At 39.3% G+C, this 26,568-nt stretch overlaps 1 protein-coding gene across 28 annotated transcripts in view; it reads left to right on the top strand.

Moving 5' to 3' along the window:
- Positions 1-1,192: 1,192 nt before the first annotated feature.
- The window catches only part of ICA1L (islet cell autoantigen 1 like), a 66,568-nt gene continuing 41,192 nt past the window's right edge, over positions 1,193-26,568 (top strand). For 2 of the 28 annotated variants that reach the window (XR_011428385.1, XM_005601691.4), the window contains exons 1-4: positions 2,307-2,593; positions 3,108-3,231; positions 22,836-23,004; positions 25,513-25,585. Coding sequence is in view for 12 of the 28 variants with exons in the window: in XM_005601691.4 (XP_005601748.2) it covers positions 22,843-23,004; positions 25,513-25,585 (235 nt within the window). In the remaining 16 variants the exon portion in view is untranslated. Of the gene's footprint in view, positions 1,263-1,638; positions 1,928-2,160; positions 2,182-2,300; positions 2,834-3,090; positions 3,232-11,069; positions 11,164-11,264; positions 11,456-22,835; positions 23,005-25,512; positions 25,586-26,568 lie in introns of those variants that run through there. The other 26 variants (XR_011428386.1, XM_005601690.4, XR_011428389.1 and 23 more) reach the window with 24 other exon arrangements.

Raw genomic sequence — 26,568 nt, 5'->3', positions numbered from 1 at the left:
GATAGGAAATTAAATAACAGTTCTATAAGTGTTTGTACTTTTAAATGAAATTAAATCTTCCCATATAAAAGCATTTTAATGGTGTTAAATCCTTTCATTTTCTAAACGAGGTTTTTTATGAAATACTAAATTTTAACTACTGCAGCTGCCTCATTTGTTAAGGGACTAGTACAAGCCATTTAAATATTTCCTTATCAGTCCTACAGCTAAAGGAAGATTATTAATTTATTCCACAAACATTGAATAGCATGAGTAAGCAGACCCGATTCCTGCCCAGGAGGAATGTCGGTATCGCTACCTCGTTTACTGAAACCATTCCGATACTGTGCCCCGACTTGCACGCTTTTCTAAGTGACCTGTGAAGAAAAAGTGATTATGTGTAAATGCTACATTTTATGGTGGAGACACTGTGTATCTTTTGGTAATTTTCCCCAATTAAGTGAACAAAACCCATAGGCCTGGTGCAGAGTCACTACTCTGACTTACTGGTGTGTTCCTTGGAGGGCCTTTCTCTGCTTCAGGTTGAGTTGAAGAAGCTATTAGTCTAATATCCTCTTGAGTTAAATGTTGACCAAGCATTTTGTAAAATATCCCAAGAAACTTACGATGGTGCGTGGTAACATTTTGAAAGTCATTTTGCTTACCATATTAGAATGAGTTATTCTCTGGGGAGAAAGGTGTTCAGTTCTTGTTAGATAGTTTATACTGTATCCTTCAGTCATCAATTAGCTATCTTTGCTTCTATTCATTTATTGATTGAACAAACCTTCAGAATCTAGTATGTATTAGGGACTGTGCTAAGAGAGAAGACTATGGAAATGCATAAGGTTTTCACTCCGGAGGAGCTCAGCATCTACTGGGGAAGACAAGCAGGCAAACGATTACGGTACAGTAGAGTTGAGGGAGAGTAGAGGCATGCCGTTAGTGGGGACGCCAAACTGAGCATGAGTGAGTCAGGAAAGATGTGAGCAAGTACAGCAATCATCAGACTTGCCAAATGCTAATTCTTGCCCTTTTAAGGATCTGGACCTTGAGAATCTGAGGAAAGCTGTGCATTCTTTCCTAACAAACAAACAAAAAAACCACCATACCAAAATTTTGCATATTATCTTAGGTATTCATCCATTCCTCAAAAGCCCATATATCTCAGGGTAAGACTCCCTGGTCAAAGACGTCTTAATATTTTCAGTCCAACTTATCTCTGTAGTATAAATAGCCTACCCTTTTTCCTATTCTAAAACTACTTTTTTCAGGTTTTCAAGGTAAGAACTTTGTTATAATCTAGAATCTCACCCCATCTTTGTGTCTTTTATGATCTTACAGCCTTTAGTTACCACCTCAGGTGTAAGCTTTTTTCCTTTCTAGCCTATATGTCACAGTTTTAATTCGTATTTCGTAAAGTTTTAAGAAAGCTGATAATATTTTTGAATCACCTTTAAAAAGAAAGCAATTTGAATTTATCTTCCACCAGAAATATAGTTTTACTTTTGCCTTCTATTTTTTCCTTGAGGTTTTTAGGTTCAAATTTTACCTCTGACTCTCGAAGGCTCATTTATGACAACAAATTATCCTATGTGCATGTGCCTTTGAGGTGAGTTTTTAACAGTTGTTAACTTAATCCTCTTTAAACCTTTACAGTAAGAGTTAACGACAGCGCGCGAGCATTCACCGCGTGCCGGCACTGGCAGAAGCCCCCGAGGACTCAGGAATGACCGGGGCTCAGAAGCCTCTAGCAGCTTCGCAGGGGTGGCCCCGAGGGCCCGGCAGGTGCAGGGGCTCGGAGGAGGCGGGAGGACCCGGGCCACGGGCGCGGGGCTCAGAGAAGGAAGCCGAGCATCCTTCCCACTTGCCCACGCCCCGGAGGTCTCAACTCGGTTCCTTACACCGGTGTGCGGACCGCCGTGGTGTCTTCCTTTCCCTTGATGAGGTACGGAGGCGCCCGGGAAAGGGGGGACAGAGAGGCCGCCCCCGGGGGCAGGCTGGAGCCTGCAAGGAGCGAGCGCGGCGGCCGGGCCCAGGTGCCAGGCGCCGGGTTTCAACCCCCGCCCCCGCCCCCGGAGCCGACACTCCCCGCACCGGGGCGGCGGGGCGCGGGCTCGCGGGCGGCGGTGGCAGACGGCCCTCTGCACGGCCGAGCGCGACCCAGGCGGCGGAGCAGCGGCGCGGCGGCCCGGGGGCGCGGTGAGCGTCTGCGGCGCCGGCCCTCCCTCCCCGGCGGCGGCCGCGCCCTCCCCGGCCCTCCCCGGCCCTCCCCGGCCCTCCAGCCCGAGGCCGAGCCCGCGGTTCCCATGGCGACGCCCCGAGGCGGAGGCGCAGGCGCAGGGGGAGGCGCGGCGGGAGGCGCTGCACGCGCGCAGGCGGCGTCTCGGGGCCCGGCCGGCCGCCTCGTGGAGGAGGTGCTGGGCCGAGCCCCTGCCTGTCTGCGGGCGGAACGGGCAGCGGTGGCTTTGGCGCGGCCGGGCGCTCTCGGCGCCGAGGGCGTCCCACCCACGGCCCCCGGGGCCAACGTGCGCGGCGGCCCGAGGCTGGCTGCGGGGCTTTCCTTCGAAGGCGGCGGGCGCTTCCGTTAGAGGCAGATGCTCACAGCCTTTAGGTGCTTTCCTGCTGACCTCCTTTTATGTCGTGCTCATTTTTATGCCATTATTTTGTCATGGGAATGTCTTTCGAAACTAAGTGGCCAGCGATTGGTAAAAGCAAAACCTAAGTAAATGTGCGGTTTAAAGCGAACTGCGGAAGGCACGAGCTCCCGAGGGGTTGCGGGTACAAACCCTGAGGCCTTGAACCCAGCCCCGCGCACGGATCCGGCTTGTGGAAACGCGGATCATCTGGTCAGGTGCCCAAATGATGTCACTGTCAGATACTTGATGCTCTGGGAAAGATGGAGAGGGGGAAAATCCGTCCTAGCAACCAACCCGCCATGCCGTGGGTTTGCCGGTAGAGGGGGTGGGACTGTTGTCCATGTAATAGATGATCTTGATGCGCAGAGCATAGAAGCTGTTATAAACTATGGGTCACTGTCACATAGCTTGTTGGGAAGATAACGTTTATCCGTGGTTTTGGGTTTTCTCTAAGTATTTTGAGTGTTGGTTAATTTGATTCTGACACAGGCAACGCACTGTAAGGCGATATTCCTTTAATCATCTTCACATCAATATTTATGGAGTAGCCACAGGTGCCTCCTCCTTTAGTAAGAGTTAATGATGCGTTTTTTGGCCAAATAAACATCTAACGGTATGTATATATTTTTTATATGACCAAAGTTTGTAACCTTTTTATATTTGTTGTCTGTGCCTAACCTACCCAGTATTCCTTGAAATTTCTGTGTTTATTCAATCGTGTAAAATGATGTACCTCTAGCCATTAAAACAGTTGTGTGCAAGACATTGTTCTAATTGCTAGTGGTTATAATTGCCAGACAAAAATTATAATTTTAGAGTTATATGGGTGTTCAGAAATCAGCCCGTCCAAGTGCAAAAAATGCAAACATGAGACTGATGAAAAATCTGGGAAGCTATATTTTTATTAGAAATATTTATTAATAAAGAAAAACTATACCAGTGACTGAACTGGGACCAAATATCAAAATATTAAATATCATACATAAAACCTAATATATTGTTTTGATCTACTATGCTGTCCAACCTTGTAAATTCATTCTGTGATACAGCCTATATGTAAAATTTTTGCTTTTATAGTTTACCTTTTTCAGTACTCACTGTGCCTTCTTTAAAATTTTATTCTTTTTATATTTGTTAACAGATGAGGTGTGTGACTTTTAAAGATGCCTGTAACTGGGAAAATTTCCCCAAGTGAACTGGCTTTTGTTGTTTAATAATATCTTTATTCCTTTTTTCCATTTTGTCTGTTTTTCATTCATCCCTTAGGTTTTTCCTTTTTTCTGAAGGTAAACGTTTCGAACTTCTGCTTGGGTCCAATATTCACTGTTAAAAGTTAGTCGCCCTCTATGTAACCCGTTATTATCATTGTTATCATTAGTAGTAGTACTGTTTTGCCACTGTTGACTTGTTTGCAAATAACAGTTTTTAGATTTTTAAAATTTCTTTTTGTGTCTTTTTCTTTGTTTTATCATTTAGTGAAAATTATTTTAAGATTTTGCTGATTCATTATTTATTGAGATGCGTTATTTTATTTCCAAATATTTGGAAATTTCTGTTGCTATTGATTTCTAAATTTGTGATGTTGTGAGAGAACACACCCTTTATTATTTCAAGACCTTTAAATTTATTGTTTTTTGCTTGTGTTGTTTTTTCTGCCCAGCCTATGGTCTATCTGGGTGAATGTTCCAATTACCTTTGGGGGAAAATGTGTACTTGGCTGGTGGTGAGTGGAGTGCTCTATAAGTGTCAATTAGGTCAAGTTGATTGTGAAGCATTTTACATCCTCACTTTTTCTGTCTCCTTATCCTGTCGGTTGCTCTGGAAGGAGTATTAAATCTCTAATTATGATTGTAGATTTGTCTATTTCTCCCTTTAGTTCTGTCATTTTTTTTTTGTTTGGTGGCTTTGTTGTTAGTCACATACACATTTAAGATTGGTATGTCTTATTGATAAATTGAACCTTTTATTATTATGAAATGTCCATCTTATCTCTGAATATCCTTTTTACTTGGAAACCTGTTTTGTCTGACATTCATATAAGCTTACTGTTTGCCTTAGATCTTTTTCTGTTCTTTTCCTTTTAACTCACGTGTGTATTTATGTTTGAAGTGTGTTTCTTATAAACTACATATGATTGGGTTGCACTTGTTTATCCAGTCTTTCAGTTTCTGCCTTTTAATGATGTTATATAGTCCATTTATATTTTTGTAATTTTTTCTGGGTTTGTATTAGCATATTGGTGTCCTTTTTCTATTTTCCCACTTACTCTTTGGTCCTCTTTCCTGCCTTCTTTTGGGTGAATTGAGTTTTTAAAAAAATATTCTATTTTTTCCTCCTCCCTTGACTTTTTAGTTTTGCCTCTTTGTGTTATCTTTTTATTGGTTGTGCTGGAGATTACAATATGCATCTTGAATTTATCACAGCCTATTTTCAAACACATTCTAGTACTTCATGGACAATGTAAGAATGTTATAATTTATGCTTCACTTACCGTCCTCTCATCTTTGTACTGTTGTCATGTATTTTACTTCTGCATATGCTCTATATTTTTATTATTTTTAATTTAGAGAATCAATCTTTTAGTGAAATTTAAAGATGCATGTGAATATGTAATTTTTAAAAATTCCTTTGTATTTATCAATATATTTACCCTTTTGGATTTCTCTCTTGCTTCCTATAGAACTGAGTTTCCATCTGTTATCATTTCCCTTCACCCTAAAGAATGAATATCTAGGCCTGCTTGCGAAAAATTCTTTCAGCTTTTAACTGTGAAATTTTATTTTGTTTTCATTTTTGAAGGATATTTTTATTGGATATAGAATTCTTAGCTAACTTTTTTTTCAAGACTCAAAGATGGGGCCTGGCTCCGTGGCCAAGTGGTTAAGTTCACCCACTCAGTTTCAGCAGCCCAGCGTTTTGCCGGTTCGGATCCCAGGCACGGACATGGCACTGCTCATCAGGCCACGCTGAGGCGGTGTCCCACATGCCACAACTAGAGGCACTCACAACTAGAATATACAACAGTGCACTGGAGGGTTGTGGGGAGAAGAAGAAGGGAAAAAAAAAGAGGAAGATTGGCAACAGTTGTTAGCTCAGGTGCATCTTTAAAAAAAAGAGACTCAGAGATGTAGGTCCCTTGTCTTTTGGCCTCCGTTGTTTTGTTGAGCAGCTCACTCCTCTTCCTGCTGTTCTGCCAAAGTGGAGAGCAGCTGGGGCTGTCGAGTCCTAGGTAGGGCTAGTCACCTTCTGGATTTCTGTTCAGTAGGTTTTTGCACCCTCAGCTCTCTGATGGGCTTTAAGAAAACGCATAATTTTGTGGGTTCTCCAGCTTATTCTCATGGTTAGAATGGGAGTGTTCTCTTGCAACTTTCTAAAGTGGGAATGGAAGATCAGTACAATACGGATTTAATTAGTATTGCTTAAAAATCTGTCATTACTCTTACTTTCTAGATTTTTTCCCGGTTATTCTTAGATTTGTTTTCCCAACGAGTTTCAGACTCAGTCTGTCTTTTTTAGCAGAGCTGCAAACAGTGTCTTGGTAGGGATTTAGATTCCACTGAATGCATTGATTAGAGACAATGACTGCGTTACTTTGTTCACTCTTCCTATCCAAGAACAGGGCATGGCTTTTCTTTTTGAAGTTTTCTATTTTAGTAGTGTTTTAGTTTTCTTCTTGTTAGTTACTTGATGTGGAATTTATTCCTAGGAATTTTAATTGGGATGAATTTTTTCTTGCATTATATTTTCTGTTTATTTTTTGGAAATCAATAGGAAAACTGCTCGATTTTGTATATTAATTTTATAACCAGCTACCTTCTTAAAAGACCTTATTGCTTCTTCTAATAATTTCTCAGTGAATTGTCTTATGTGTTCCAAGTATGCTATCACATCATGTGTAAAATGATACTTTGGCCTCCTGCATTTTGATATTACTCCCTCATTTCTTTTTTGAGTCCCACTGTGTCACTTAGCAGTTCTAGAACAATGCTAAATAATAGAATAATGGGGGCTGGCCCCGTGGCCGAGTGGTTAAGTTTGCGCGCTCCGCTGCAGGCGGCCCAGTGTTTCGTTGGTTCGAATCCTGGGCGCGGACATGGCACTGCTCATCAGACCACGCTGAGGCAGCGTCCCACATGCCACAACTAGAAGAACACACAACGAAGAATATACAACTATGTACCGGGGGGCTTTGGGGAGAAAAAGGAAAATAATAAAATCTTAAAAAAAAAAAAATAATAATAATAGAATAATGGTGGGCTTCCTTGGTGTTGTTCCTTGCTTTAATGGGAATGCTCTTGGTGTTTTACCATTAAGCATTATGGTGGCATTTGTGTGTCTGTGCGCCTCCCATTAAGGTAGAAGCCATATAGCTGTTTTTTATTTTTTGAGGAAGATTAGCCCTGAGCTAACTGTTGCCAATCCTCCTCTTTTTGCTGAGGAAGACTGGCCCTGAACTAACATCTGTGCCCATCTTCCTCTACTTAAATGTGGGACGCCTGCCACAGCATGGCTTGTCAAGCGGTGCCATGTCCGCACCCTGGATCCGAACCAGGGAACCCTGGGCCGCTGAAGCAGAACGTGCACACTTAACCACTGCGTCACCAGGCCGGCCCCTATCTGTTTTATTGAAAGATTTCTTTTTAAAATATCAAGAATGGATGTTAAATTTCATTAAATGCCTTTTTATCATGAAGGATGAAGAATATATCATACTTTTCTTCTTACTAAAGTTTTAATGACACATTCTGGAATTTTTTGTCCCAGGTGGTTTTCATCAAATTTTTCTTATTTTTACATTATGTACCAATTATTTTAACAGTTAAAACAAGTCAATTCTGTTTTGTTTGTTGTAATTAGTTAGATTTAACTGAATTAAGTGCTCATTGTTAATCCTTTTCATAATTTCTTGATTTTATAAATTCTTGATTTTAAATATATTTTAGTCATATGGATTGTGGCTTCAAATAATTTTTGTTTTGTTTGTTTTAGGAGGGATTTGTGGGCTGTGTATTCCTGATTCTTGCATATCTAAAAAACCTTTATGGACACTCAGCCTTACTAAATGACATATTTCATTGATCCTAAGAAGCACTTGTTCATATTTTCACATCTCTGACATCATTTTTGAAATCTGAACTTTTTATGTATCTGACAATTGGTTATTTGAAAGCATAGTTTAGTTTGTAGCTCTTTTTCTTTTTTTGTGCGGCAGATTGGCCCTGAGCTAGTATCTGTTGCCAATCTTCCCCCTTTCTGCTTGAGGAAGATTGGCCCTGAGCTAACATCTGTGCCAGTCTTCCTCTATTTTGTATATGGGACACCAGCATAGGGTGGTTTAATGAACGGTGTGTAGGTCCACACCTAGGATCCAAAACTGTGAACCCCAGGCTATCAAAGTGGAGCACCCAAACTTAATCACTATGCTACCAGGCCGGCCCCTGTAGTTCTTTTTCTTATATAGAAGTACATAAAATGATGGTCACCTTTCAAATGATGATATCTTCAATTTGATGAAATATGGTAATATAATTGCAAATTATTACTTTACTGAAAAATGATTTTTTATCTATAAGGCTGGCAAAGATCAGAAAATTTAATAACACAATGTGTTAGTGAATTGTGGTGAATAAGTCCTTTCCTACATTATTGGTGGGCATAAAAATTGGTACAATCTCTATGGGGGATAATTTAGCAAAATGAAAAAATTTTTAAATGCATATATCCTTTGATTCAGCCATCATACTTCCAGGAATTTATCTCATAGGTATACTTCATGTATTTTAAATAATATATATATATGTTTATTCATTGCAGCATGGTGGGAAATAATAACATTCTGGAAATAACCTAAATATTCATCAATAATAGACCAGTTAAATTAATTATACTATATCCATACAATGGAATGTGATATATCCATTAAAATTATATTCCAGAAAATTCCATGTCATGTTCTTTTTCCCTCAGCACTGCACACAGTACTCACTTTTATCCGTTATCTAACATTGCTGAGAAGATGTCGGAGGCCAGCATAAATTATTTAATTTGCAGGTGGCCCTGTTTCTTCTGTCTAGATGCTAATGGAATTCTTTCTTTATCCTTAAAATTCAGCAACATTTCATAGTATGTCTTGGTCTTGATCGTTCTCTGTTCATTTTTCCTGGAACATGATGAGCCCTTTCAATTTTCAGCTTTATATCCTTGAATATTTTGGCTGTTCCATATGTCTCTCTCTGTCCAAGAGTGTTGTTTATGTTAGATCTCAATTGTTTATCTTCCAAATCTATCTATCATCTTTCTTCTACCCAACCACTTTGTTTGAATCTAACCACCTTTATCCTGTACCCTTCATTCTGAGTGATTTTCCCAGGCCTGTCATCCATGTTACTAACTTGGTTTTCTGAAGTATCTGTTCTACTTGAGTTGTTTCTAATGTGGTTTCAAATTCTCTGGGTTTTTCCCTCTTCTTTTTTCTTATATCTTTTACTTTCTTCAGCTCTTTTTAAAATCTGTTTTATGGAGTTATGTTCTATTTATCTGCATGCAGAGAAGCTTTTCTTTAAGCTTCTATTTTATGGAGCAATTCTTCAAATGTGTGTGTTTTTTCTCCTTTTCACATTGTGGTTCCTCCTTCTTTTCTTGCAGTGCCACTTTTTCATGTTGTTTATTTTGCATGTTCTTTATTGTTAAAAGGGGCGATTCTAGTTGGCCTACTCTTTGCCGGAGAATGGCCTACGTGGAGTCTTCCTAGCCCCCTCCCATCGGCCTTTAGAATAACTGCCGTAGAGGCTGAGATAGCAGACTGGATACATGGTTGTGAGCTCTCTTTATCTGACTGCTGCGTGGCAGTTCTCATATGTTCTCTCTAAGCAGTTTCCCATGGTGTGTGTTAATCGTTGGTTCCAGAGACAAGTCAATGCTGGTATGTCTCTGATTAGTCTACTTAGTGTGCTGTGCAAGGCTGACTACCAGCTTGCTGTTTCTGTTTCTCTACAGCCATGCCTTGCCTCTCGGCAGGGAAAATAAAAAATGTCAAGGCTACCATAGGTTTTAGGGAGCCCAATACATAATACCTCTCACCTTTGTGTTCCCTCCTGAGTTTGGAACCGATTCAAACGTAGTCAGAGGAGCTAGGCAGACAGAGAAAAATATCAACCTGACCACTGAGAGAGCTATTGGAGGATGTATATATGCTGTCAGCGTTCTTATTCTTCGTGCCCCAGTCCAGACCTGGACCAGCCCACCCGAAGGAAAGTTTGGGTCTTCATAATAGACACACTTACCTAAGACTTTTGCCTCACACTGATTAAGTTACAAGTCATGGATAAGAGGTTAAAAAAGAAACCAAATTTCCTAATTTTAAGACTTTTGATAAATTAGGTCTACCCAGCAAAGAAGTGTGAACCAACGGTAAACTCACCAGTCAGGTTTCACACTTAAGGGAGAAGGGGCGAGAGGCTGGGGATATTTATGGAAAATGCCTCCTCATGGAAACCAGAGGAGTTGAAAAGAAGCATTCCCCACCTTACACATCATGATCCCTTCTTCAGTAGTCTTCTTTGCTACCCTGTGATAGGGAGATAGGCACCAAGTAGAATGCTGTCTACTTCTTGCATACGTCTGGTTGCTGTGCCTTGAAGGACCCATGTTTTCAAGTTACTGATTGATTATGTGTATTGTCCTTCAGGACCCACTTTTCCCAGACCCAATCAGCGAGAGATTAGAGGAGAAGCATGTCAGATGTAGCCATCCTCTTTAACTGTGATGCAGACTTCACTGGTCTGACCTTTATTCATTGTGTCGTGAGTGCATCAGTCCCGTGAGATGTGCCCATCTTGCACAGGAGTTTCCTTCTCTGATTTTTGTCATATTTTGGTCAGGGAAAAGAATTATGCAAACGTGCACTCATTCTCTCTTTTTTCCCAGAAGCTGTTAACCTTTTTGATCATTGCTCACCTGACAGATGAACATATTTTTCTTTCGTTTGTGTTTGTCTAGTTACAAAAGAGATTAAATAACATTTTTGTGTACAGTATTCACTGGACTTCTGAAGTTCTTTTGTGAATTGCCTATTCTTGTTTTGCCCTTGTTTTTCAATTTGTGAGTTTGTCTTTTCACTCTTGAGTTATGAGTTCTTTAATTTAAAAATATTAACTTTTTCTTCTTCATATCTTTCCTTACCCAGTTATTTCTTTTCAAATTTTGTTTGTGCCCCGTTTTTTAAAATATAAATTTAAATTTTTTATGATGTCCTACATGATTTCTGTGCCTGATATCATGTTAGAAAGGTTTCTGACCCCAAGTTTATAAAACTCCCATATGTATTTTCACATGGTATTGTTATAAGGTTTTAACATTTAAATTTTGAACCATCTAAGAATCAAACACTTTTTTCAAATAGGTGGTTAATTGTCCCAACAATATTTACTGAATAATATATCCCTTTCTCAGTGATTTGAAATGCCGCGTTGATTGTAGTGGACTGAATGTGACCCCAAAGAGAACAGATCCTAACTCCTGCAGTCTGTGCATGTTACTTCATACGGTAAAGTTTTTGCCAATGTAATTGAGCTAAGAATCTTGAGATGAGATTATTCTGGACTACCTGGGAGGGTCCTAAATGCCATCAAAGTGTCCTTATTTTAGAGAGAGGCAGAGGGAGATGAAACACTCAGAGGAGAAGCCAGTGAAGACGAGGCAGAGACAGGAGCTGCCACTCGCCGAGGGCTGCCCGCAGCCGGGAGCAGAAGAGGGCAGGGATGTTCTCCCCTCGAGCCCCCAGAGGGCAGCCCTGCCAACGCCTGATGTTGGGTGTCCGGCCCCAGAGCTGTGAGAGGGTAAATTTCTGTTGTTTTGGGCCACCAAGTTTGTGGGGATTTGTTACAGCAGCCACAGGAAATTAATATGTTGATCACATACTAAATTCTTTTATACTTTTTGGTCTCTTTGTGGACTTTTTTTTTTTAAGGAAGATTAGCCCTGAGCTAACATCCGCCATCAATCCTCCTCGTTTTGCTAAGGAACATTGTTGCTGAGCTAACATCTGTGCCCATCTTCCTCTGCTTTATATATGGGACACCTGCGTCAGTGTGGCTCGATGAGCAGTGCATGGTCTGCACTTGGGATCCAAACTGGCAAATGCTAGGCGCCAAAGTGGAACATGCAAACTTAACCACCATGCCGGCCCCTGTGGATTTGTTTTTCTGTTTCATTTGTTCCACTGCTCCATCTGTTTTGGTGCTGGTACCATTCTGTTTTAATTAGTAAGGTTCACATTCAGGTTTATTTTTCAACATAATTGTTATTTTATTAAAGTTGTACACATACGTGACCTTTAAAAGTCAAACATTAAATGATTATAATGTGTAAAAGCAGTCCTCCCATTCCTGCCCCAGTTCCAATCTCCAGTAGCACCTACCTTCAACCCTTCTGTGTCCTCTGGGATTTCCCGCCGTACTTCTAAATCACATGTTTATATGCTGCTTTTTGATTTATTAGTTGAAGGCATTATCTACTTACTTTCCACGTGGTAGATGAGGACTAGCTATCCTTCACCACCACTGTCCCCACTTGTCCTCCCCCAGTATAGCTGTGTTACGATTTTTATTGAATCAAGTAAGTGTTTACACAACTGGGGGCTATTAAGTATTGAAACAACTTAGTCAGTAGTGCCCTATAACCATGCCTCCTTTTTTGAATATCCTTTCCCTTCATTTTTTATTGGAGTTAATAATGGTTTTGTTTTTTTATTTACCCAATTTTCTGACTACCATTGATTTCTTTTTCCCAAGTTGCTCTAATGTTTCTGCAACATGGCTATGACTAACATGTTCAAACCTATCAGTTATGTTTCCTAGAAATCTCCTTTCCAGAGCCCTTCGTCCTCCTGCTTGAGTGTGAGCTGCGTGCTCTGTGAGCTGTCATCGGGGGCCTGCCCTCTGTTGCTCTTCTGGACCGGACTTGGTCTTCCATCTTGCTCTGCTGCTTTCGAGCAATCTGCTCTTCTTCTGACTCCCAGTGCTTTGTATGTGATCTGCTTTTTCTCTCTTCAAACTTTCAGGACATTTTTATCCCTGGTTTCCTGAAAGTTCACAATGATGCATTTTGGAATACATCTCTTTTTGTATGGAGAATCTGTGTCCTTCAGTTATAGGAAAATGTCTTCAATTATTTCCTCCCTTAGGCAATCTTTAGAGTACTCTTTAGTCAAATATTGGACTTCTTGGACTGTCTCTAATTTTCTTACTTTTTTAATGTTTCTACTTTCTGAAGTATTTATTTTTCAACCCTTCTATTAAATTTTTAAAAATTTTGTGTATCCTATTTTTTCCCCCAAGGTTCTTTCTTACTCTTTTGTTATTTCTTTCTGAGTGATAGTCTGTTCTTTCTTTCATGGAAGAAGCATCTTTCTCCCTGAGGATGTTGTTGGAGGGTTACGTTTGGTTTGGTTTTCCTCCCTGTGTTGTCTTTGTTTCCTCTCAGCTGCTTTCTTTTCTCTATTTGTTGGTTTAGGTCAGAAGACTTTCCTCAGGTATGAGGTAATCTTTGGCTCTGCATTTGTTTTTAAGAGTAAGACTATAACAAAGTTAATTGGAAGCTTTGTATGTATGAGTGAGCTTGTCACTTGTGAGTTTTACTCTAGGGTGAGTAGGCAAAGATCCATCCTTTTAGAATGTCCAAATGACATATTCCTTTTTTCTGGAGCTTTTAATTTTTTCCAGAGAAAAGAATATTCCAGTCTTTTCTGAAGAGTGGAGAGGTGTGTGTGTGTGTGTGTGTGTGTGAGAGAGAGAATGCTTTGCCATAGTGAGCAAGGAAGAGGAAAAGAGCTTGTCATTCAGTGATTCAGTCGATAGACTTTCGCTGAGTCATTTTGTTTTGAGACCAAGACCTCTGTTGTGTTGGTGTGCCCAGTCCAGAGCTTTCCCAGTTCAATTTCTTCAACTCCCGTTGAGTGACACAGATTAAGGAGGGGTTTCAGAGTCCGGCCATCTGTGTACAGACTTCAGTGAATTCTCCTTCTACTTCCAGATGCTGAGTCTTTCAGACATTCTGCGGAGTGCTTGACTCACTTCTCATTAGCATTCCTGTTAGTTGCTTAGGGTACTACTTTTTCTGTTGCCTTCCAAAATTTATTGAAGTTTCTCACCTGCTCTTGTTGCTATATTTATTCTCTCTATTCTTATGAGTTGCTAGATCACTTTTTTCAGTTTAATCCTCTACCGTTGTTTTAGTAGGTTTCAGATAAGTAAAATCGCTATATAGAAGTGTAAGTACTTAATATATATTTAATGATACATGAATGAATAACCTTTGAATAAGGGAGTGCTAGTGTTGCGCAGTAATAGTAAATAAAGTACAGGCGCACCTCGTTACTGCGCTTTGCTTTATCATGCTTCACAGATACTGCATTTTTTACAAATCGAATGTTTGTGGCAACCCTGAGTCAAGCAAGTCTTTCAGCGCCATTTTGCTAACAGTATTTTTTCACTTCTTGTCTCTGTCATATTTTGGTAATTCTCGCAATATTTCAAACTTTTTCATTATATTTGTTATGGTGATCTGTGGTCAGTGATCTTTGGTGTAACTATTGTAATTGTTTTCTTGCACCACAAAACGCGCCCATAGAAGACAATGAACTTAAGTGATAAATGTGTGTGTTCTGACTGCTCCACTGACTGGCTGTTCCCCCATCTCTTTCCTTCCCCTCGGGCCTCCCTGTTCCCTGAGACACAACAATATTGAAATTAGGCCAAAATAACGCTACAGTGGCCTCTAAGTGTTCAAGTGAAAGGCAGAGTCACACGTCTCTCACTTTAAATCAAAAGCTAGACATAATTAAGCTCAGTGAGGAAGGCGTGTTGAAAGCTGAGATAGGCTGAAGGGTAGGCCTCTTGTGCCAAACAGTCAGCCAAGTTGTGAATGAAAAGCAAAAGTTTTCTTTGAGGAAGATTAGCTCCAAGCTAACATCTGCTGCCAATCCTCCTCTTTTTTTTTTCCTGAGGAGGATTGGCCCTGAGCTAATATCCGTGCCCATCTTCCTCTATTTTATATGTGGGACACCTGGCACAGCATGGCTTGATAAGTGGTATGTAGGTCTGTGCCCAGGATCTGAAGTGGCAAACCCCAGGCCACCAAAGTGGAACATGCAAACTTAACTGCTGAGCCACCAGGCCAGCCCCTAAAGCAAAACTTCTTGAAGGAAGTTAAAAGTGCTACTCCAGTGAACACACAAATGATAAGTAAACAGCCTTATTGCTGATATGGACAAAGTTTTAGTGATGTTGATAGAAGATCAAACCAGCCACAACATTCCCTTAAGCCAAAGCCTAATCCAGAGCAAGGCCCTGACTCTCCTCCATTCTCTGAAGGCTGAGAGAAGGGAGGAAGCTGCAGAAGAGTCTGAAGCCAGCAGAGGCTGGTTCATGAGGTTTAAGGAAAGAAGCTGTGTCCATAACATAAAAGTGCAGGGGACGCAGAAAGTGCTGACGTAGACGCTGCAGCACATTATCCAGGAGATCTAGCTAAGATCAACAATGAAGGGGCTACACTAAACGAGAGATTTTCAGTGTAGATGAAACAGCCTTATATTGGAAGAGGATGCCATACAGGACTTTCATAGCTAGAGAGGAGAAGTCAGTGCCTGGCTTCAAAGCTTCAAAGGACAGGCTGACTCTCTTATTAAGGGCTAATGCAGCTGGTGACTTTAAGCTGAAGCCACTGCTCATTTACCATTCTGAAAATCCTAGGGCCCTTAAGAGTCATGCTAAACCTACTCTGCCTGTGCTCTACAAATGGAACTACAAAGCCTGGATGACAGCACGCCTGTTTACAGCATGGTTTCCAGAATAGTTTAAGCCCACTGTTGAGACCTATTGTTCAGAGAAAAAGATTCCTTTCAAAATATTACTGCTCATTGACAATGCACCTAGTCACCCAGGAGCTCTGATGGAGTTGTACAATGAGACTAATGTTTTCCTGCCTGCTAACACAGCATCCATTCTGCATGGATGGATCAAGGAGTAATTTCAACTTCAATTCTTATTATTTAGGAAGTACATTTCATAAGCCTATAGCTGCCATAAATAGTGATTTCTCTGGTGGATCTGGACAAAGTAAATTAAAATCTTCTGGAAAATATTCACCATTCTAGATGCCATTAAGAGCATTTGTAATTCATGGAAAGAGGTCACAATTTCAACATTAACAGGAGTTTGGAAGAAGCTGATTCCAGCCCTCATGGATGACTTTGAGGGGTTCATGGCTTCAGTGGAGGAAGTAAGTGCAGATGTGGTGGAAAGAACTAGAAGTGGAGGCTGAAGATGTGACTGAATTGCTGCAATCTCATGCTTCTTATGGGTGAGCAAAGAAAGTGGTTTCTTGAGATGGAATCTACTCCTGGTGAAGATGCTGTGAATATTGTTGAAATGACAGCGAAGGATTTAGAATGTTGCATAAACTTAGTTGATAAAGCAGCGGCAGGGTTTGAGAGGACTGACTCCCAATTTTGAGAGAAGCTCTACTGTGGGTAAAAAGCTGTCAGACAGCATCGCAGGCTACAGAGAAATCATCTGTGAAAGGAAGAGTCAATTGATATGGCAAACTCACTGTTGTCTTATATTAAGAAATTGCCACAGCCACTGCAGCCTTCAGCAAACACCACCCTAATCAGTCAGCAGCCACCAACATCGAGGCAAGACCCTCCACCAGCAAAATGATTATGACTCGCTGAAGGCACAATGATGGTTAGCGATTTTTAGCAATAAAGCTTTTTTTTTTTAAAGATTGGCATCTGAGCTAACAACTGTTGCCAATCTTCTTTTTTGTTTTTTCTGCTTTTTCTCTCCAAATCCCCCAGTACATAGTTATATATTTTAGTTATGGGTCCTTCTAGTTGTGGCATGGGGGACGCTGCCTCAGCATGGCTTGATGAGCGGTGCCATGTCCGCGCCCAGGATCCAAACCAGTGAAACCCTTGGCCGCCGAAGTGGAGTGCATGAACTTAACCACTCGGCCACGGGGCCGGCCCCCAGCAACAAAGCATTTTTAATTAAAGTAGATACACTTTTTTTTAGACATAATGCTGTTGCACACTTAATAGACTACAGTAACGTGTAAACATACTTTTATATGCACTGGGAAACCAAAAAATTCGTGTGACTTGCTTTGTTGCAAAATTTGCTTTATTGTGGTGGTCTGGAACTGAATTGTGCCTGTAAAATAATAAATGTTAATAGAATATAAAAGAGAAAACTAAAAATTATAACTGAGTTTGTTAAGTATTTTTCACAATAATGAGTTATATAAAAGCTAGTTGTACATGTTAATTGTAGTAAATTTGGAAACCACAGAAACTGTCACCTGTTATCCCACTGCAAAGAAAACTTTGTTGACATTTTGCAGTGTTTCCTATCAGTTTCCCCCCCAAAGTTGAGTCATTAACAAACTGATTCTTTGATGAAACGTTGATCGTGTTTGTAAGAAAATTCATGGCTTGGGAGCCACGATAACCAGGAACACTATATTAATATTAAACAGCAAACTTGTCTGCTGCATTTTCTTAATCGCATCAATCACAGATTGTTTTTCTCAAGAGGATTTCAGTGCTTCAGTTTGCACATTACCATCAGTCTGATTTGCTTGCTTTTTAGTGATGTCACAGTAATGAGATGTTATAAGAGAAGTGAGAACAAAACTACCTCTAAAGATAATATTGATCTGTTTTAAGATTTGTACTCCAAATCTGGGAGATAGCTAAAAAATTCAAATATTGTCTAGTGCGTAAATGAATAAAGTGTTCTATGTAGTGACTGTGTTCAAGTGAAAAAAAATAATTTTTACTAGAAGTAAAAGATTTCTAGTTAAGATGATATGGTAAGGTTTGCTCCAAATTCGTAGTAGTCACAAATAAAAAAACAAACCCCAAAATGTTATACCTTGGCTAGATAATAAGATAAACATGAACCAGAAACAAAATAGAAGACAGAATGGTGAGTGGGACTGAGACGGATGTGCTGAGCTGTCAGTATAGAAGTAGGCCCTGGCCTCTGGGAGTTCAGTTTCTGCAGGTTGGTAGAAATTGAAAGTGTTTCCCATGCAATGTTCCTTCAACTCCCTGATTAGATCAACATTATTTCAGATATCACTGTATTGGGGGCCCTAAAATGTCAGTATAAGACACTGTGGAAGTGGATGTAGATGTCAACATTACACTGAACACATCCATTCACCAAACATCCTGCTTTTAAAGCATCCTGTTCATGCTTGTAGCTTCATCTGCTTATGTGAATGCACTTGAGTTCAAGTACATTCTGCCAAGTTATGATTTGTGTTGGTGAACACAGATGCCATAATATAGGCTGGAAATATCATGTTTTGCAAAAAAGTTACATCCAGAATTTTTGCCTGCACCCACTGTGTGTTTTGTTCTCAATTGAAATGTTCATATAAAAGGAAAGATAATTATGTGATTCATTTACGGGCTGCAAGTAAAGAATGTGTGAATTCAAAAACAAAAAATAATGGTGAGCTTTCTTCTTCCACTTCCCATCTGAGGAAACTTGCCATGATCCAATTACTTCTGACCAGTTGAAAAATTTGTTTAGTCCTAATGCTCAGTTAGGAGGACCATTTAGCTCTGACACTAAACTATATCCACAAATTTTGCCATTGTTAGTAACAAAAAATGGTATTTTGGCTTTCAGCTGCTACAGTTTATATTATTTGTTCTCTAAAAGTGATGCCATTTATTGGGTCCCCTCAGAGACCCAAATATCTCATGTAATGGTGAGAACATTGAGAAATAAAACAAAAGCATGGAATTTGGTGTAGTAAAATATGCAGATGTGAAGGCTTTTGGTGAGACTGGGAGGTGTGCTATTTATAGTAGCGTCAATAAACATAAAATACTTAGGAATGAATTAAACAAAAGATGTGCAATACCTCTATATTAAAAACTCCAGAACACTGCTGAGAGAAATGAAAGAATACCTAAATAAATGGAGATACATGCTGTGTTCGTGGATTGAAAGACTCAATATTAAGATGCCAGTCCTGCACAACTTAATGTTTAGATTCAGTGCCATCCAATCTAAACCCCAGAACTCTACAACTCAATAGTAAAAAAGACAAACAACCCAATTTAAAAATGGGCAAAAGACTTACAAACACTAAACAATGGAACATATAAAAATGACCAATGAGTACATGAAGAAGTGCTCATCATCATCAGTCATCAGAAAAATACACATTAAAGCCATGAGGAAATACCACTACACAGTCTCTAGAATGGATGAAACTAAAAAGACTGTCAAAGTGAAATGTTAGTGAGGATATGGAGCAATTAGAACTGTCATACACTGCTAGTGGGAATGTAAAAATGGCAATTTCTTGTTAAGGACGCACCAATCCTGTGACAGAGAAAATCCATTTCTAGATCTTTATCCAAGAGAAATGAAAATGTGTCCATGAAAAGACTTGCATAGGCATCTTCATAGTAGCTTTATTTACTATAGTCAAAAATGAAAACATATTTTTACCTTCATAGAGTGGATTACTATTAAGCAATAAAAAAGAACTAACTAGAGAAGGAAAAACTAAAGTGAAAAAAATCAAAACAGTTATTACTTCTGGTAGGCTAGGCATTGTCTGGAAAGAAATACAGGGAACTTTCTTGGGAGCTGGAGATGCCCTATGCCATAATATCCATTTGCAAAAGCATACAGCTAAACACTGTACGCTTCAATGTAGGTACATGTTATCAAAAAGGACCTGATGATGACGATGACGACGATGGAGTGAGGTGGTTGGGAACAGGCGAAGGTACAAATCATACAAGAATGGCAGAATATTGATAACTGAGCTATCATTCTATTGTTGTCTGCATATGTTAAACTATACCTTTTAAAGAAATTAAGAAATAAAAAATAATCTTGTATTTATCCTGAAATTTACCAATTTCGATCATCTTCATTCTTTCCTCTAGATCCAAATTACTGTTTTAATTTCCCTTCAGCCTGAAGAACTTGTCAGCGTTTCTAAAAGTCCCCTGGCTGTGAATTCTCTTAGTTCTTTATCTGAAAATGTCTTTATTTTGATTTCATTTTTAAAGGACAGTTTTGATAGATACAGAATTATGGGTTGATCTTTCTTTTTTCTTTTGTTCAACACCTTAAATATGTCCTTCCATTGTAGTCTGGTTTTTGTTGTTTTTGTTGAGATCTTACCTGTCATTTGTACTTTTGTTCCCGTGTATGTCATATGCCCTTTTTCTCTGCTTTCAAGATAGATTTTCTATTTATCTTTGGATTTGAGCAGTGTGTCTATGATGTGCCTGTTTGTGATTTTACTTGTACTTATCGATCTATAAGTTAAAGTCATTTATAAAATTTGGGATGTTTTATTCAAATATTTTTCTGTCCCATTCTACCTCTTCTGTCCTTCTGGGTCTTTTTCCCTCTCGGTTCTTCAGATTAGGTGATTTTTATTGATTTATCTTCACCTTCACTTCTTATGTCTCCCATCTTCTGTTTGTTCTTAAGCCCATCCAGTCAGGGTTTAATTGCAGTTATTGAACTTTGCAACTGGAGACTTTCCCTTGTTTTCTTTCAATATTTTCTTTCTGTTCACCTATTGTGTACAGACCCTACTTTGTCTTGGTACATGTTCATAGCAGCTGCTTTAAAGTGCTTGTCTCATAATTGCATTATCTGGGAAATCTTGGGAATCTGTTTTTATTGGCTGCTTTTTTTTTTTTTACAGAGTATGGGTCACGTTTTCCTTTGTCTTTGCGTGTCTAGTGTTTTTTGATTGGATACTTGGCATTTTAAACGATGGATTTTAGAGGCTCTGGGATGCTGTTCTGCTTCTCTGAAAAGAATAATTTTTATTCTAGAAGGCAGTTATCTTGGCTGAACTCAAACTCCAGACTCTGTCTCCTCTGTAGTGGTAGCAGCTGAAATCCTTAGTTAGTTACTTCAGTTTCCAGCTGACGATTTTCTGCCAGGACCCCTGGGGTCCCCTCCCTCACCTAATGGTTAGTTTAGTGATCAACATGGGTCTTGGGAGGACTTGGTATACTGATTTTGGGGATCACCTCTTCTTTGGCTCCCTCTCTTACACATTATCCTTCCTAACTTTCTGATAGTTCTCCAACCTGGAAGTCTGTCATCGGATGTCTCAAGCCAGTAAGACTTGGCTTTCTGCTCAATGCACCCCCGCTGACAGGCAGATTCAGCAGCGCCCTCAGTCAGCAAACCACAAATGTGCAAATCCCCCTTCCTGAGATTTACCCGCCAGCCACTGTCCTCCCCTTGCCAGATCATGTGTGCTTTCTGTAGGCTTCTAGAGAGGGAAGGGAGGACCAAGTTTACTGCTCTCACATCCAATCAGATAAGCTACTCTTTCTCTCCCATGAAGGAGGTAGGAGGAGTAGAGGGAGGCCAGGAGTACACTGTCTGAGCTACATCAGCGTGAGAGTCAAAGTGGGGAGGAGATGTTATCTTCTGAAACTCCCTAGAATTTTGTTCTCTTAACTGAGCCTGGGCCTGCAGTCAACTTAGTAGAAGAGGTCAGCAGGTTGTCCTACAATTGGATGACCCTCATGTTGATAACAGTCTGAGGGGAAAAAAATCATTGAAGCAGTGAAGAGCAACCAAAGCAGAGAGAAATTGGAGGGGAAACATAAAGTGCCAGTTTTCCCCCCTGACTTTTTATTTGTCAACAGTATAATGCTTATATCAAATCCTGTCCCCCTTTGTCCCAAGATTGAATTCCCTCTCTATTTTCTGTCCCAAATTAAGCCAAGTTATCCAGCATAGCATATGAGAGGTTCTGCAGTTACATGGTGACTGATCTATGCTGCCCGGGAATCAAGGAGGATGTCCAGCAGGGGATGTCCAGAGGGGGATGTCCAGAGGATATCTGGAAGAGTGACCGCCCGTGGACTTTACGTGTTATCTTTGTTCTATTTAATGGTTTTGATTTAAACCTACTTTGTCTGAGATTAACAGGCTATCCTTGCTTTCATTTTGTCTATATTTACCTGGTATATCCTAACCCATAATTCCTTCTGTGTCATTTTGTTTTAGGTGGATCCCAACTAACATAGAGTTGGTATGGTTTCTGTGGTTTATGACTTGGGGTGGTTTGCAGTGAGGAGGAAGTTGGCATTTATCACACTCAGTAGCTCGTCATTTTCACCCTGTCCCCTTCGTTCACGCCGTTTGTCATGCTGCCGCACTCCTGCGCTCCTGCCCGCCTGTGGCTTTGCTAGTTCTTCCTGCTCTTGTTTTGCCCCTAGTAATTTAGAAATTAGATGTCCTATTTTTGTTTAATTAGTAATTACTTCAAAATAAAATGAAAGTGTGCACCTGTTTCTTTACAAACATTAAGAATACAGCAGTATCTGCTGATTCCCCTGGAAATGAGGCAGGAGCCACAGACTTCAGTCCCTCCCTTTGTTCCTGCCTCCCACCATTTATTGCAATAATTCGGGCTTTTAAACTATTATTATTTCTTTTTTTTATATCTCCTTAAGGGATACTTTTCACGTTTGCGTTTCCTTATATAGCCATGTTAACTATGTTAAGAACAATTACTTAGACATAAATTTTTAAGTTTACAGGTTACAATTTCCTTCTCTATTTCTTTTATAACATATCTCCCCTATACCTAAGGTCTTTGTTTATTTATTGGATATAAAGTATTTCTTTGAGTGATTTTTAAAGAAGAGTATGTATCCGAATCTTTGCATATCTGAAAATATTTATTAAATATGCTGACATAGCAGTTAGAACTATAGGACGTTTTCCCAAGGAAATGACAGCAGTATGCAAAGATGTGTGCACAAGTTCACTTTGCAGTATTATTACAAAAGCAAAAGTTAGAAACGGATAAATGACTACAAGTAGAGATTTGTTAAACAAAGTAGAGTTATTTCCAGCCATTATTGCAAAATCATAACAGTTTTATCACCTGTGTCACTTTAACTGAAATCAGTATAAGTGCTATGAATCTTTTTGCCTTTTACTTGTGCAAGTTGTAATTATAATATAAATTTAGACCACACAGAGAAATATTAGCATGTTTAACTGTTAACATTAATATTCTATTTAGTATCTTTTTTCAGTTTTTCAATTAGATTAGATATTGGCTAAATAGATACTTACTATTGGAAAGATTTTTTAAAGAAATTTAATTTTAGTCCGTTCCTTGTAGTCCCTCCATGGCTTCCTTTGGGCAACCCAGACCAGAAGATAACCAGTCAGTTGTCAACAGAATGCAAAAGAAATACTGGAAAACGAAACAAGTCTTTATCAAAGCAACAGGAAAAAAGGAGGATGAGCACGTGGTGGCATCTGATGCCGAACTGGATGCCAAACTCGAGGTAAATTTGAGGGTTCTGTGTATTGCACATAACTGGTCATTATCTGGGACTCGGGGGACTACGACACGCTTCCACACCGAAGAACTTTTCAGGATAAATGCAAATGTGGAAAGAGAATGTTTAATTGTATCTGTCAATCAGATCTTCTGCATAGGAGGTCACAGTTCTCACAAATTGAGCATTGGCAGAACTGTATTTATAAATTAAGTAAATCATGAATTAAGTAATTTCTCTGGCACAAGTATTACAGTTTTTAAGCTAGATGTTAATGAATTAATTATATCCCTAATTGAGACCATATACTCAGTATATATCGTCATCATATTTTGTACTAGTTTTGTGTGAAGTCTTACACCTCACTGAAATAGATTAACTGAAATCAGATAGTGAGTGAGGATTTATAAGTCAGAGTTTTTGTTTCTGTTATTAAGGGGTAGAGCGATTGAAGTATTTCATTGTGCATTTTTGGCTCTGTTTTTCTTTTTAAATAAAAGGAATAATTACCATGAAACAACTTTAAACCTATAAGTTTTTTCCACTTTCAAGTAACTAAGCTAATTAGAGGAAAGATCTTATGTATGTTAGTGAAGAGGTCTGGAATTTTAAATGCAGATTTACTAACTCCACGTACATGTACTAATTTAAGATAGTTTTTACACATATTTCCAGGCAGGGGCTCTGTTGTGCTTGGAATATAATCATTTGTTGGGATTCTTAAAAATGTAGGTATAAGTAGATAGATCCTACTCTACTGAGTATTTTCATTCTACAAAACGTAAACTTACGTCATTGCCATGACAAATATGGAGATAGATAACAAATTAACAAGCTTTTACTATTGTGTTGAAAAGCATTCCTCTTTGGATTCAATGACAAATATGGAAAAAATGAAGGGACTTTATTATAAGTAATATATGTTTCAATGCTAAGAGAACTCTTCATTGTTTCTGCATATATTCCCACAAAAGAGATTTTTTTGTATTGTTTTACATCATTAGGTAATCTATGGGTGACATAGTTTATATTCAGTGTCAAATATTTGGAATTAACCAAGAACTATGTCTCACGTTTGTACTATTTTTTTTAAGAATGAGGCCAGCCCTAGTGGCCTAGTGGTTAAGTTTAGCACGCTCTTGCTTTGGTGGCCAGGTTCTGTTCCTGGGCACAGACCCTCCGCTCGTCTGTTGGTGGCCATGCTGAGGCAGCAGCTCACACACAAAAAGAGGAAGATTGACAATACATGTTAGCTCTGGGTGAATCTTCCTCAGCAAAAGAGAAAAAAAAAGAAAGAAAAATATTTTTATTGTATGTATACTTATATCAAATCATCACCTTTTACACTTTAAATATATTACAATTTTGTCAAGTTATACCTCACTTAAAAAGGTATTTTCATTGTAAAATTAAAAAACAATAGTATATAAATCTTTCAAGGACCCATGGGGAAAAAATCAACAGTAATCACTTCATCTTAGTAGAACAATAGTTTTTGCATTCTTTTCTAGTCTTCTTCCATATGGATTTAAAACGGCTTTTAAATTGCCAAGTCCATATACCAAATCCAACTCAAACATACCTAAAATATATAGAAAATTAATGGTTGCCCCTCCATTTAGATTTTAGCACCTGTTATCACTCTTCCTTAGGTCTGATCAAACATGAAAATAATCGCAAAACCGCTTCAGACAGAGTACTCAGGCTTAATGGTGATACTGGAAATTTATTTGGTAATCAGAGGGTTAGGGCCTGATATTACACCACAGGGCCAAGGTCTTTTTGAACTAAAGTCTCAGAACAGTTCTTCAGCGTAGGACTTTGTGAGAAAAAGGCTGCACCCCAAAACCGATGCCGGCTTGTTTCTCTGCGAAAACCTAAATTTGTAGGGAGAAGAGTTACCTCGTGCATATAATGTGTCCTAGTCTCAAATTTTCATGCGCTCACTTTGAAATGGAGTCTACTGCATATTATGTTTTTCTGTTACCTATTAGCAACAGTAGTAATGAAGGGATTGATATTCATGGGAAATTCTAAACAAAAATAATCCCAAAAGTAATTTCTTTTTGATGTTGTAATACATTATTTAACGTTTATGGTAAATTCACTGGCCTGTTTTGCTTAGACCAATGTTGGAGCAAAGCCAGACTCAGAGGCAGCACTTTCTAGGATTATCTGTACTCTTGTCATCTGTGGTTGACAATGTTTGATGCAGTTTATGTTGGGTTTGTCTTTTTGCTGTTTAGATAGTTTGGAGCTGAAGGGAGGACAAACTCCACAGGTATAAGTTTTTATTAGCTCCCATGTATTTACCGCAATTTTTTCCAGCCCTCATAGGGGAAATCAATATGTGCTTTCTACATCAGAAATAAAACCAAAACTGAGGTACATCGCAGTCAAGGAAAAGAGACACAATCGTCATAAGAAAATGTTCTGCTTTTGAAGTGCTTATAACAGATACTTTTATTTGTTTACAGTTCTTTAAATTGTCCTAACAAAATTTATATTTCAAAGGTTTTTCACTCCATTCAAGAGACATGCACTGAACTTCTGAAGATAGTTGAGAAATATCAGCTAAGACTCAATGGTATGAAATCCTAGATGTCTATCTGATGATTTCCATTTAAAATAAATATTCATTTGCATTTTTGAAAATGAGAGCTTTAATGTAAAAATATTAGTTTTTGAACTTTTTTGTGAATAGTTTCTTATGACAAAATGTGAACATTTAACAGTGACCTAGTCTCAAAGCCCCCAGAGTCCTAAAATCATCAAATCTTGAAGCAGATTCATTTTGCTGAGTTCACTTTTCCTGCCCAGTGTCTTAGGTGGATTTGCCTCCATCACTTAAAAACTCTCTCTCTTGACCTCCTCTTGCCCTTGCAATTATCATCCCCTTCCTCTGCTCCTTTCACAGAAAATTTTGACATGCACTCATCCCTGGGTATCCGCAGGGATTTGTTCCGGGACCTCCCACAGATAAGAAAACCCACGGGTACTCAAATTCCTACAGTCTGCCTTTTGTATCCACAGGTTCCGCATCCATGGGTTCAACCAGCTGTGGATTAAAGTTGACTCGTGGATAGGGCCAACCGTGATTGTCTGTATGCACGGTCTCCATTCCTTTCCTTCTACTTTCTCTTGTACTCCAGTCACGTTTTCTTCCCCACCACTCCACCAAATTTGTTCTTGTCATAGTCACAAAGAGCTAAGTCCAATGATCAATTCTCAGTCCTTGTCTTATTTGACTTATCACATTATTTAGCATAGTTGATTATTGTCTCATCCTTGATACACTCTCTTTACTTGGCTTCCAGGCACCACACTTCCCTGGATTTCCTCCTACTGGTCATTTCTTCTCATTATCCTGCCTTTGCTGGATTCTCCTCTCTTCTTGACCTCTTCAGTTTGGAAGTCAATCTTTGGATCTCTTCTCCTTTAACTACAATGGTTTCCTGGCTGTGGCCACCTCTCTGATCCTGCTTACCTCTCATCTCCTCTGCTAAAACTCTCTCCTCTTCAGCCATATTGATCTCCATCACAGTAGGCATATCTGCATAGTATGTTCCC

The sequence above is a fragment of the Equus caballus genome, chromosome 18 (assembly GCF_041296265.1).
Source record: "Equus caballus isolate H_3958 breed thoroughbred chromosome 18, TB-T2T, whole genome shotgun sequence".
NCBI lineage: Eukaryota > Metazoa > Chordata > Mammalia > Perissodactyla > Equidae > Equus > Equus caballus.
This window is presented reverse-complemented; position numbering and strand designations above follow the sequence as displayed.